The sequence below is a fragment of the Miscanthus floridulus genome, chromosome 2 (assembly GCF_019320115.1).
Source record: "Miscanthus floridulus cultivar M001 chromosome 2, ASM1932011v1, whole genome shotgun sequence".
Lineage (NCBI taxonomy): Eukaryota > Viridiplantae > Streptophyta > Magnoliopsida > Poales > Poaceae > Miscanthus > Miscanthus floridulus.
The window spans coordinates 117,242,137-117,254,912 of record NC_089581.1 but is presented as its reverse complement, the minus strand read 5'-3'; the positions used below and the strand labels follow the sequence as shown (position 1 = coordinate 117,254,912).

At 42.8% G+C, this 12,776-nt stretch overlaps 1 protein-coding gene across 1 annotated transcript; it reads left to right on the top strand.

Moving 5' to 3' along the window:
• Nucleotides 1-335: 335 nt before the first annotated feature.
• LOC136539441 (flavanone 3-dioxygenase 2) lies at nt 336-4,797 on the top strand. The gene is made up of 3 exons (XM_066531401.1): nt 336-850; nt 3,803-4,127; nt 4,283-4,797. Exons 1-3 carry the CDS (start codon nt 408-410, stop codon nt 4,523-4,525), a joined length of 1,011 nt encoding a protein of 336 aa, XP_066387498.1. The 5' UTR covers nt 336-407; the 3' UTR covers nt 4,526-4,797.
• Nucleotides 4,798-12,776: the final 7,979 nt, after the last annotated feature.

The window sequence follows — 12,776 nt, the reverse complement described above, 5'->3', positions numbered from 1 at the left end:
AGTGTTCTTATTTATTGGGTATGCAGTACCCATCGGATATCTGTTACCTAACTGATGCCCGATGGGTACAGGGATGGATAAAAATCTATACCCGAGACAGTTAATAGAGACGAAAACCGGATAAATTCTCTGTAGCGAGAAAGAGAACCTTCCCACGATACCCGACGGGTACATCCGTTGCCATCGTTAATGACGCGAGGGAGATCACATATCAGTCTCTTCTCGGTCGTCGTCGGGCGCTTCTAGCTGACGCTGACGCCACGGGCCCTCCGCGTTCGACCGCTATAAAGAGCGCGCGACGACCGCCTCCCGGAGAGCCATCCTGGACACGGTTACGGTTCCTCCTGACTGCGCGCGCGCTCGCAAGACCGACGACTTCCATAGGCGCGCGGCGGCGGTGACCACGCATGGCGGAGCACCTCCTCTCGACGGCCGTGCACGACACCCTGCCGGGGAACTACATCCGGCCGGAGTCGCAGCGCCCTCGCCTCGCCGAGGTCGTCACCGGCGCGCGCATCCCTGTCGTCGACCTAGGGAGCCCCGACCGCGCCGCGGTTGTCGCCGCCATCGGCGACGCCTGCCGCTCGCACGGCTTCTTCCAGGTCCTCAACCATGGGATACATGCCGACTTGATTGCGTCGGTGATGGCTGTGGGGCGCGACTTCTTCCGGTTGCCGCCGGAGGAGAAGGCCAAGCTGTACTCCGACGACCCGGCCAGGAAGATACGGCTGTCCACGAGCTTCAACGTGCGCAAGGAGACGGTGCACAACTGGCGCGACTACCTCCGGCTGCACTGCCATCCCCTCCACGAGTTCGTGCCCGATTGGCCGTCCAACCCGCCCGATTTCAAGTATGTTAATTAATTATTCTGCTTCCTCAACTAACCACACTAGCTTTATTCAATTATTATTGTTAGTACTCCTACTTCCTAGTTTTTATTTTTTTGAGGTTACTCCTACTTCCTAGTTAATTAAAAACAACAAGCGGATGTTTGCTAGTGCAAAATATCGGGGGAAATTAGTTCAGGTAGATAGGTACATTTCAAATAATGTGTAGTAGCTGGAATAAAGAAAACACTCAATTTCGGGAAAGAAAACCATCTGAAGCTGACGAGTGGGTAGCCATTTGTAGTGGCATAAGCTCACTACTTTTTTTTCATTAAAGGTAAAGAAACAGCACCTTTTTTGAAGAATATGGAAAGGAAATAATATTTGAAACTTATATACCCATGTAGTCTGTCTCGGTATATAGTTTATATATGTTTTATAGTAGGTTTTCAGCTCCTGCGGAGAGCTCCGCTGATTGTCTCATACTGAATCAACAGCCACTAGCACTTTGGACCATTGCTTCCAAGAATAAGAACATTTTTATAAGTTTTTTTATAAGATAGGAGAAAGAGAAAGTTGCATCATCTTTGGGCAACTTCACAGTGCACTGTTTTTGGGCAACATCACACCAGAAGTAGTACACCACCGTTTACAAATAGTATTAGTACCCTCGGCTTTACCGCCATTCAGCGTTTAACGTTGTTCATCTGTAAATATTGCGCAGATAACCATAAACAAAAGATATAGTTAAAGTATTATTGATGTCATGTCTGGTGGTGTGATACTCTTTCTGCTTAACTAGATAGTAGTATTTGAGCAAAAGTCATCAATCATAGTTTAAACAGCTAAATTTAATAGTGACAATTACTTGTAAACGGTGGTAGTCAAAAAGAAAAGAACTTGTTTTAGCGGAGGCGGAACCAGTCCTAGACTGTTCAGAAATAAAGGGAAATCCTGTGCATACACGCAAATCAGGCATTGCGAATGTCTTTTCTTGGATGCAGACATCCACTTTGTGGCGTACAGCATCAGAACAAGAAACTTTTATGAGCCTGATTTGAGCTGACGCTTTCAAGTGCAAATAGATAACGAAATGATCATAAAATCTATCAGATAGATATCATCCGGTCCTTTCCTTTCACATTATAGCAAGGATAGGCATCACACAGAAGGATATATCAAAACAAAACAACGTGATTCATGCCACCGTCGATGCAAAATGTATCAGCAGTTCAGCATGCAGTGTTCAGTTGGGTAAGGCCGAGAATACCGCAAGCATCTAGTTAAGCCAAATTAGAAAAAAATGTCGAGGCTTACGAGCTGCTCCCTCTGTTCGAAACTATAGTTGTTCTGGCTTATCTAGACACGTAACTGTTAATATATATCTAGGTGGCAAAAATTGTGTATTTAGACAAATAAGAACGATTTATAATTTAGAACAGAGAGATTATGTGTGTTCGACTCCTCTAATACTTGTTTCGAGATTGGTTCGGATTCTAAACAAGCCAAGCTCAAGCTTAAGCCAAATATCACGAACCTAGCAAGCTAGAGCTCAAGTAAGCCCGTGCATTATTACCAACCACAACTCTTTTCAGATAATTTTGCTAAAATTTAAACCATACATCATGCATCCAAATCTTAAAATCAAACAAATTACCCGATTTGGCAGCTCAAAGTGGTCTATAAGATAGTTTTGCTAGTATGGCATGCATGGAGATCCCACGTGAGAATCCTTCCTCTTTCTCTCTATGCGTCCTTGGACCAACACACAACCCCCCCCCCCCCCCCCCCCCCCTCTCTCTCTCTCTCTCTCTCTCTATATATATATATATATATATATATATATATATATATATATATATCACTTAGGAAGGAGTTACTGTAATCTTGTAAATTAGCATGGTAATTATCGTAACTCAAAGTGGTCACAGAATAAATTATTCTATGGCCAGCTACAGAATAGTAGTTATATATATATATACACACACACCCACCACTCACCCCCTCTCAGTAGCACATCCCCAATGCCCTGACCTTGTAGTGGTTTTCAATTTGAGGGTGTACAATTAATGGTTTTCGAGTTTAGGGGGTAGGGGGGTTCATACTTCATGACAAGTTGAAGGTGGCAAAATAGATTTCACTCTAAATCATTTAAACAACAGAGGCCGACCAAAATGTCAATTAGGACATCGTCATCTCTGATTTTGTGACAGCGTGACTAACAATATGACCTTAGCTGGAACTATTATCTTCTCATTTATAAAGCGATCAATGTCATTCAAGACCATATAAAACGATCAATCTCAGATTGGAGACTGAAATAGACTCTGACTAGCTAAATCTAGAATGATAAAAAAAGATCATGGCTCGCTAATTACTCTCGTTTGGGTCACTTTATGCTTGACTAGGTCGAATTACAAACGAACCTAGCTTGACCCTTCAGATCGAGCTTTGGTCAGCCTCTGGCAAGCTCAAGCTTCAGGCGACACGCTTGCTGGAGCTCTCGATCGGCTTGTTCACAGCCCTGCATCGCTGCACGCAGCGTTACTCAAGGTCGAGAGAAGGCCAGAGAGCTCGGGCACTTTCGTTTCACGGATATACGGCAAGGGACATTGCCACGCCAAAGTTATTTGTCCACTCATTGCTGTGTTTCCATCGTGAGCTAGCACTAACTAGCAGGTAAACTAGTCTAACAGCGCTGCAGCCACATGTGGAGTGTGGACAGCTAGCGCCACGGGAGAATAATGACAAAGAGTGTCACAACTCACAAGGAAAGTAGCCACGTGTAGAAGCACTTTGAAAGTTACAAAAGTTGACTAGGAGTCCAGACATGTCGTAGTGTGTCTGTTCCGTAGCTCGATTCCTACACGCGTAATGTGTGCTGTTCATTCCTAGACGTGTAAACGGTATCAGTCGGTGAGAATGCAGTTATTTCTGAATCTGACACTGTCACGCACATCTGATCATATCATCAGGGACACCATGAGCACGTACTGCAAGGAAGTCCGGGAGCTCGGGTTCAGGCTATACGCTGCGATCTCGGAGAGCCTGGGTCTAGAGGCGACCTACATGAAGGAGACGCTGGGCGAGCAGGAGCAACACATGGCAGTCAACTTCTACCCGCCGTGCCCGGAGCCCGAGCTCACCTACGGCCTCCCGGCGCACACCGATCCCAACGCGCTTACCATCCTGCTCATGGACCAGGACGTCGCCGGCCTGCAGGTGCTCCACGGCGGCAAGTGGGTCGCCGTCAACCCGCAGCCCGGCGCGCTCATCATCAACATCGGCGACCAGCTGCAGGTGACTCATGATGATTATTCGCTCTGTCGTCCCATGTCATCGTGGGCGACTGGTAGTAGGTTGACGGCCGTTCAGCGAGACTGTGACAGTGAAGCAAATCAAAACATGCTCATCACTGACTGAAACACCGGTGGTTCTGAATTCTGATGATGCAGGCGCTGAGCAACGGGCAGTACCGGAGTGTGTGGCACCGCGCGGTGGTGAACTCGGACCGGGAGCGGATGTCGGTGGCGTCGTTCCTGTGCCCGTGCAACCACGTCGTGCTCGGCCCCGCGCAGAAGCTCGTCACGGAGGACACCCCGGCCGTGTACAGGAACTACACGTACGACGAATACTACAAGAAGTTCTGGAGCAGGAACCTGGACCAGGAGCACTGCCTGGAGCTGTTCAGAACCTAGCAGCCTGCGGCGTCCGTGCAAATGCATACGGCCTGATCTGTTTCGCTGTGTTTCTCCATGACATTCGCCTTGTTCATTTGGTTTATAAGCCGTACTTTTTCAGTTAACGAACAATATTTTTCTCTCACAACAAATCAGTCAACAGTGACTTATCAGCCAAGCGAACAGAGCTATTAGAAGAACACGCTTCACAATGTTTGTCCATCGAAGATGATATCATCAAGAGATTCAAGACTGTAGTACTCATTGCAATTCTTCCACTCTATATACATGATTAATAAATGCTTTGAAAGACGAAAAAGAAGCAGAAGTATTATGTTATTAGTTTTTTTTTATTTAGGAATAAGGAGGGGTTGCTATTATATATATATATATATATATATATATATATATATATATATATATATATATATATATATATATATATATATGACAACGCTATTTGAAGCGCTACGCTCTGAATAAAATTTAGCGCGCCGCGGGGCTACACCTGTCGCATCTCCAACTAATCCTCCGCAACCGTAAGGTTACGGTAGTTTTTGATCCGCAACCCTAACAGTGCCGCGTCCAACGCACATGGAGCAGCTCCAGCGATCCGTAAAATCACGGCATATTTTAATCCACAACAATAAAAGTGATCTCGTGCCACTGCCAACCGCCCATACCGCCCATAGCTAGAAATAAACAAATAGACATTTACGGTTGCAGAGACATGCCAGATTTGCCTCCTTAATTAAACGTAAATGCCTATAATTTAATGGTTATCGTAATTTCTTTCCCTTACTCCACCCGTAATTTTTGGCTGCCTGCATGGCGAACCTCAGTTTCCCTTTCGTCCAACCGTAATTTCCGTGCATGCATGAACAACTCAAGTTTCCCTTTCGTCCAACTCTGCTTGCAGGCGGGGTCGTTCGCGGCCGGCCGCTAACCCGCATCGCTCGCCGCAAAGTTTGTTAGCGGGCTTGTGGTCAGCCGCTAAGCTATAAACTTTGCGGATAAATTTTCCGCGGACATAACAGACTACGCTGTAAAACCCGCGAGACCCGCTACACTGCAATGGAGGCTACGTGTACACTATCTCTCTGCGCGTACAGTATCTACACATATCCTGTAAGAACTTGGAACCTGCAAGCTAAATTTTCATATCCAGTTAATCGAAGAGCAAGGATGATACAGCTTTGCACTGACCATTTTTATTTTCATATCCCGGCTATATATATATATATATATATATATATAGGGAGAGACTATTCAGTAGCCGGCTACAAAATAAGTTATTCTGTAGCCACCTCCATTTACTATAATTTTATATACTAATTTACCATAATGTCAATACATATTTACGATAGTTGGGTTACTATAACACATAGGGATATTTACCATAACGTTATATTAAACCACTTAGTAAGGAGTTACTATAATCTCGTAAATTAACATAGTAATTATCATAACTCAAAGTGGCTACATAATAAGTTATTCTGTAGCCAGCTACAGGATAGTTGTTATATATATATATATATATATATATATATATATATATATATATATATATTGTACGTTCTCAAATATAACAACATCAAGAAATACAGGTATAGAAACAAAGACACATATCCTGTAACAAAAGTTATTATTACTAAACAAAGACGTAACGTTTGGATGTCACTCTGCAACTCTGCATTGACTGAAATATACTTCATGTGCTAGTCAAAAAAATTGGGGTGAAATTTCGGATGAATTTTACGAAAGTACATTTTTCGAATAAAATTCGAAAACGAGTACTGACAAATAAAATTCGAAAGTGCATTTTTCTGTCCTAAGTTTACTAGGCTGCGAAGCTGTTGTGATGATCGTGCGAGCTTCTGTTACGGCACCATCAGGCCTTACCGAAGATACCGAAGCCGGTCCAGTCATTTTGGCCCGTCCGACAATGAGTACCAGACTGAGCACCGGCACCAAGATGCCAAGCGTTGCAGTTCTTGCGGGTTCTTAGTGAGCTTATTGTGTTGTCCAGTGGGCTTGGTGGACCAAACGATATTAGACCACGAGGAACTTGCAGCTGAACCGCATTATCCGCAAACGTTGATTTTGCGGGCGGGTTGGTGGGCAACGTTAAAAACCCGCCCCGCCTGCATCCTGACGTCCAACCGTAACTCTACTACCGCGTCAAAGAAGCATCAGATTTTACTCCTGAATTAACCGTAATTGACTATAATTAAGAAAGTCAATGATTTGTTTCTTTGGATACGCAAAGAGTTACGTGGAATGGTTCTTCATGAACTAATAATAAAAAATTAAGAGTATTTATTTTATAAAATAAAATTCAGTACACAACGGAACTTATTGGTAGTAAACAATGGAACTTCTTGGTAGTAAACAATGGAACTTCTGATCCTTTGGAATGGTAGTAATCCTTTCGGAAGATGCTCAAATAGTATGATTTGATTTTGCGAACATGGTTAGTGAATCAAATCACTGAATAAAGTAGATTCATGTACACCGTGAACACATACACCACGAATAGAATTACATAGGACACAAGCAGAGCTGCGCATTGGCGCGACACTACAAATTGCTTGCCATCGCGATGGTGGCACCATCCAGCAGCTTCGTTGGCTCCTTGTCCTTGCATAGCATGACGCGGATCTTATAATTATCCCTCGCAGCGTTCCCGGCAAGCTAGACCTGTTGATGCATTGGGGAGAAACAGAGATAAGTTTGCTGAGTTTGCTTCTTCAGTTGCGGTATTTTTTGAGCATACAAGACAAAATTCTAGAAACCTATATGGTCTACAATAGTTGAAGTTTTACATTACTACTTGGTAAATTACAGGATACAAGTATAGGTATTATTCGAGCAATTAATCGAGAGAGAGGAATTATTCTGAGCATTTTAATCCAGGAGACGACTCAGATTCATTTACCTCAGATTTCTATAGTAGTTTATGTACAAAATTACTACTAGTTGGTAAGTTACATGATGCAAAGAGGTATTAGTTGAACTAATCAAGAGGGGTAATCATGGGCATTTTCAAAATTACAGCACAACTAATCCAGGAGATGACTGCATTAAGATTTAGGAACAATTGTAATAGTAGTTGTAGTGGTAATAGCATTAGGAGTAGCAGCAGCAACAGTAGTAGTAGCAGCAGAAGTTGCAGGAGGAGTAATTATTTGAATTTGGGCACTAACACTTGTTTGAATAAGTTACTACTAATTGTTTGAAACAGGGAGCCATTGCACTACTTTATTCTGCAATAGTGTTCATGAAAGTGAAGGGCGGGCCTGGTGCAATCGGTAGAGTCTTACCGCCTGTGAACGGAAGGTCCCGGGTTCGAGTTGCGGTCTCCTCGCATTGCACAGCCGAGGGTAAGGCTTGCCACTGACCCCCTTCCCCAGACCCCACACAAAGCGGGAGCTTTCTGTCTTAGGTACGCCCTTTTAGTGTTCATGGAAGTGCAACATGCTGCATAACCTCATCGGCGTCTTCTACATCAGATCAGAACCAGCCTACATAACAATAAAAAGCCTTCAGAAAAATCAAAAGGCAACTACCTTTATCTAAGAATTAAAAGGCATGCTAAGATGGTAATAATTGGGTTGCATACTACTATAAATAGCGACAGAACAAATGAACTCTGGCTGCACCAACAGACAGACGAGACACAAAATACTATTAATACAGTCTAGAAAAGTAAATTAGTACCAGGAACTGAAATGTGACTTCATCTTAGCTACCCATAATAGCAGAGACTCTGCATAGCTGCGCGTGTGTGGTAATCAGTTGGGAGGAAATTACATCTAGAAAAGTAACTGTCTTACAGGCTGTCCTGCTACAAGAGAGTATTTTTTATATGTATGTATGAAAGAAAGAGAAACCGTCTGAAATTACTTCTATTGAGCTGATTTCTCTGATAGTAGTAATTTTTCTTATAGAGCTCCTTTCTCTACAAGTAATTGTCTTATAATCGGGACACTAGCTAGTAGTAAATCTCTACTTTAAATTATGTCAACATTCCCACGCCTCCTTGCTTGTACCACCAGATACAAAGGTAAGGTTGTATACATTGGTCAATAAGGGAAAGTATTTGATTCGCCCCTATGGATAACTAAGGTAAATTCTTGGATAACCAACTTGGCGAGTCTTTGATGATCGGCATCAAGTCGGCGACTTTTTCGACCAAAAGCAAAGATACTCCCTATTCGCCTTGACATTTTTGCCATCACCAGTAGCAGTGGCATTTGGAACAATGACAACGATCAATTATGCCACAGCGAAGACGAACATCGCCAGCAAAAGGCTGATAGTGCCAATCTCCAAGGTATACATGATGCTCTGTTTCAAAGGCTATATATTCCAACAGCTCCCAAGCCTATCTTTACCTATGCTGGCGCACACCCCACACACCTAGTTGAATAGACTTTTGCTGTCTGGATTCTCAAAAGAAAGTAGAGGCCCCGAAGTCCAGATGAGACCGCTCAAGTTGCTCTTAGCTAGTTCGGGGATCTACTACTATGTGCAACTTTCTCTCGAGGCCCCAAGAAGGGTCGGAGCATTTCTTTTCGGAACTAGGATGTGGCTTAGAAAAACGGCCCAACAAAAGCCCAGACTCTCGCTTCCCCCTCCCAAATCGGCAGCCTACGCGTTTCAGTTCATCCGTTGCCGTCCGCACCACAAAGCCAGCCGGCGCCAGGGCCAGGCGGACAAAAGACGCGGAGTAAAAGGTGAAGGACCTTTCACGCGGCAGCCGCGCGATTGGTCAGGCATTGCCCGTACCTCGTATCCCCTTTTCGACGGAAGTCCTTGAATCCTGTCTGGGTGGATAGACAGAGTAACTAACGAGCAGTGTTTATATTTGGTGTTACCTCGGCCGCAGGCAATCGATAGGCTCCCCGTGATTCCAGGTCTGATAGAGGCTGTTGGAATTGGATACAGTGGGGTAAGAAGATCCACACCTGACCTGAGTAAAACTTCAGATTACAACAATAGCTCTTGATGCATAATTTGACAAATGTGGGATGGATTTCGCATTGAGCTGGCCTACAATGTTCAGAATCTTTCGGTTGTCATGCCTGAATTTCTACCATTTATCTACTGAATTTTCACCTTTTCATATATATGCTTTTCTGATGATGCAGTGGTTCGCGTACCGAAACTTGCTATTCAAGCCTGACAGGTAATGAAACAGTACGACTATTTTATTCAGTGTGCAAAATTTTGCATATGCAAAGACAGAAAATGCTAATTAACTAATTATTTGTCAGACAGAAAATGCATGCTAATTAACTATCATTTGCCAGTAAGCAATATGTATAGCCAGTCCTGAACATTTCTAGCTCCAGAATAATCATGTCAGCCATCGGATAAAATGATCCAAATAATTTTATCCAGCATGCGGCATGCCCCTGTAACAAAGAGTTCAGGTTCAGTAACAACTTCCAAGTTGGCTGTATCAATCAGTTGCTCTACATATTTGATACGTTTATATTTTAGGTTTTGCCTACCATAAATTTCTTTGATTCCGTTCCTTTGGTTAAAGGCGTTAGGTGCTCAAACAACTGCAATGTACTTCAGGGATGCTTTCTTTGCAAAGGTCCGGGAGGTCTACGAGGATATAATCAGAAGTTAACAGATGGAGCACTTATGCAGGCTCATCCAAATTAATGAAGTTCACTTTAAGAGATCCTTCTAGTTTGCTGCCGTTCAGTTGCTTTTGCTAGCTTGTAATATATTTCAGTATAGCATATAATTTGATCCTTACTCAATGAATGTATGGATAAATATTTTTTCTAAAAATGCAATCTATCTATCGATGCTCTGTTTTTTTCGTATTAGTTTTTCTGATTCTAGTGTTTTGTTGCTTATAGTCAAGGTCATTATTTATTTGAACTATCATTTGTGTGCTTTACTTTATGTTGATTGCATGATGTTTGAGCCCTTGTCTTATTCCAAACCTACTGCCTAATCAAGCAATCAAAATTAAGTTAAGCATAAGCCATGCAATGTGACAATGTGTAAACAGGATATGTATGTGTTAGAGCATGGCTTCAAGTTGACATCACCTTTGAGATATTCCATAACTCGGAAGCCATTAGGTTCTTTGGGTTGAGCTCCTGTGTTTGATATAGTGCAAAATGACAATTTAAATGAATAACGATCACGACCACAAGCAATACAACATTAGTGACAGAAACAAGTAAGATCCAAATTACTCTAAATACAGCATGAATAGATACATTATACTTCTTTAAAAATAGCACTAGTTTTCTATTTTCTATTTGAAATAAATTAGTTACAAATTGTTATAGATTTAACCATGTTTTTATGATTTTATAATAATACATTTTAGTAGATAACGGAATTTTATAATAATACGTATACAGGTAAAACAAAGTTTGAAACATGTCGAGACTGGGTTCGGTTGGCTAGCTGAGCCAGGTGCGCTCACTGCCGGCGTGGGTTCGAATCCTGGATTCGACTCACGTCTCTCACTGGGATTTATTACCAAAAAATTCTACAGCCTCTATCGCATGGAACTACAAAGGGATTGCGATGCGCCCGTCGCCTACGGAGCCGTGGTGGTTCCGGTGATCTCAAGAAGGACGTGGTCTTCATTTCTGCGTGTAGTTGTAGATCTGATTGTGTACGCGTGGTGTGTGTAGTTTGTGTGGTGTGTGTGGGTGTGTGTTCGTATATGAACAGATTCTACAGCTGTACCCAGAGTAGAGGCTCAAAAAAAAAGTTTGAAACATGTCGATGGATAAAAGCTAAAAATATTCAGTTTTGAAGTTTAATGGAAAAAATCAGACTCGGTGATGTATAGTTAGATGGAAAAAATAAACTTCTTCCGTATTGTTACTCTGTATCAATTTTCAGAATCAAGAAGCTAATGTTTGGTTTAGTTTTTCCTTTAAAAAACATACCTTCGCAATGGTTGGCAAACTGGATATGTATTTCTCAGGCGACACATTTGTTAGTGGCAGACTAACAAGACCATCATGAGCAACCCTGTCATGGACTGGGCTTCCAAATGGGCCTATCGTGGATTGGGCTGCCAAATGAGCTAAAGTTACAGAAATGTGCAGCTAAAGGATCAGGGGGTGCCAGATGCAGGGCATCCAACAGCAGAGAACAGAGAACTCCCAATTCATCTTCCTCCTCTATCCCACGACTCTATCCCAGCCTACCTCTAGTTCTTGTTGTTCCTATCTAATTTTCCCCGATTCCTCCCTCATTGTATCTTGAATTGAGTAAAGCATAGTGCTATTGTTGAGTATACTTGTCTGGACATTAAGGTCCATAACAAACCTGTAGAGACGTGCACCTTGCAACAATATGCGAAAAACCCGGATACCCCAGTTTTCAGAAGACCAGACCCTCTTATTTGGTTGGGTAGATTGGCAGAAATATGAAGAGGTGTCAGGGATTCATGATACGGGGAGTTTTGCTATATTTATCTAGATCTACGGGGAGAACACAAGGAGTTACCAAGGTTCAGCCAATGGAGTGTGTAATGATTCTCGAGACATTCAAATCAGATCCTCATCAAGGGAGTCTGGGCCTCTCTTATAACGATGGAAAGGCCAGCGGATAATTTAGTACAAACAACAGAATGAAACTATGCACTGAGGATTGATGTTTCATCCATGTTTTATTTTATTTTACATGATGTGCCAGTCTTTTTTTTAAATGATGATGTGGCAGTCTTAAAAACAACGTTACGAAACTCTCCACTGAAAATAGCCTAAGAGTAAAATTGTAAACATAACTCACCCAACTTTCTATACCCGGTGGGACCCCTAGTCGCCTTGCATTGTTTCTATTTGTTTCTTAAAACTCGGTTTGGGGGGAGACGCCCCCGAGCACGACCTCTCTCGCAGGCCAAGAAAATCTCTGAACGTGGGACAATTGCCTTGTGAGTGGCCCGATCCATAAACCTTTCCTTTGGAACGCGGGACAGATGAGGGGATTTTTATCTCCGTCAAGAGGGCGTGTCCATGGGGGATCGAACCCGGGTCACCAGGGTGCTACTAGCAAAATGCCTTGACCATCTGGTCTAGGCGTTGTTCGTTTCTATTTGTTTCTTTACATGGAACTGGTGGTATCTTCTTGATTGGCATATATAGGACCTGAATACATTTAAATTGACATCTTAACATACATGTTAGTCGTATTTCTTGGGTTTCTACTTCAATCATTAAAACACTACAAAATCTATATTATGACATAATGGGCCATATTCTTTACAATCTCC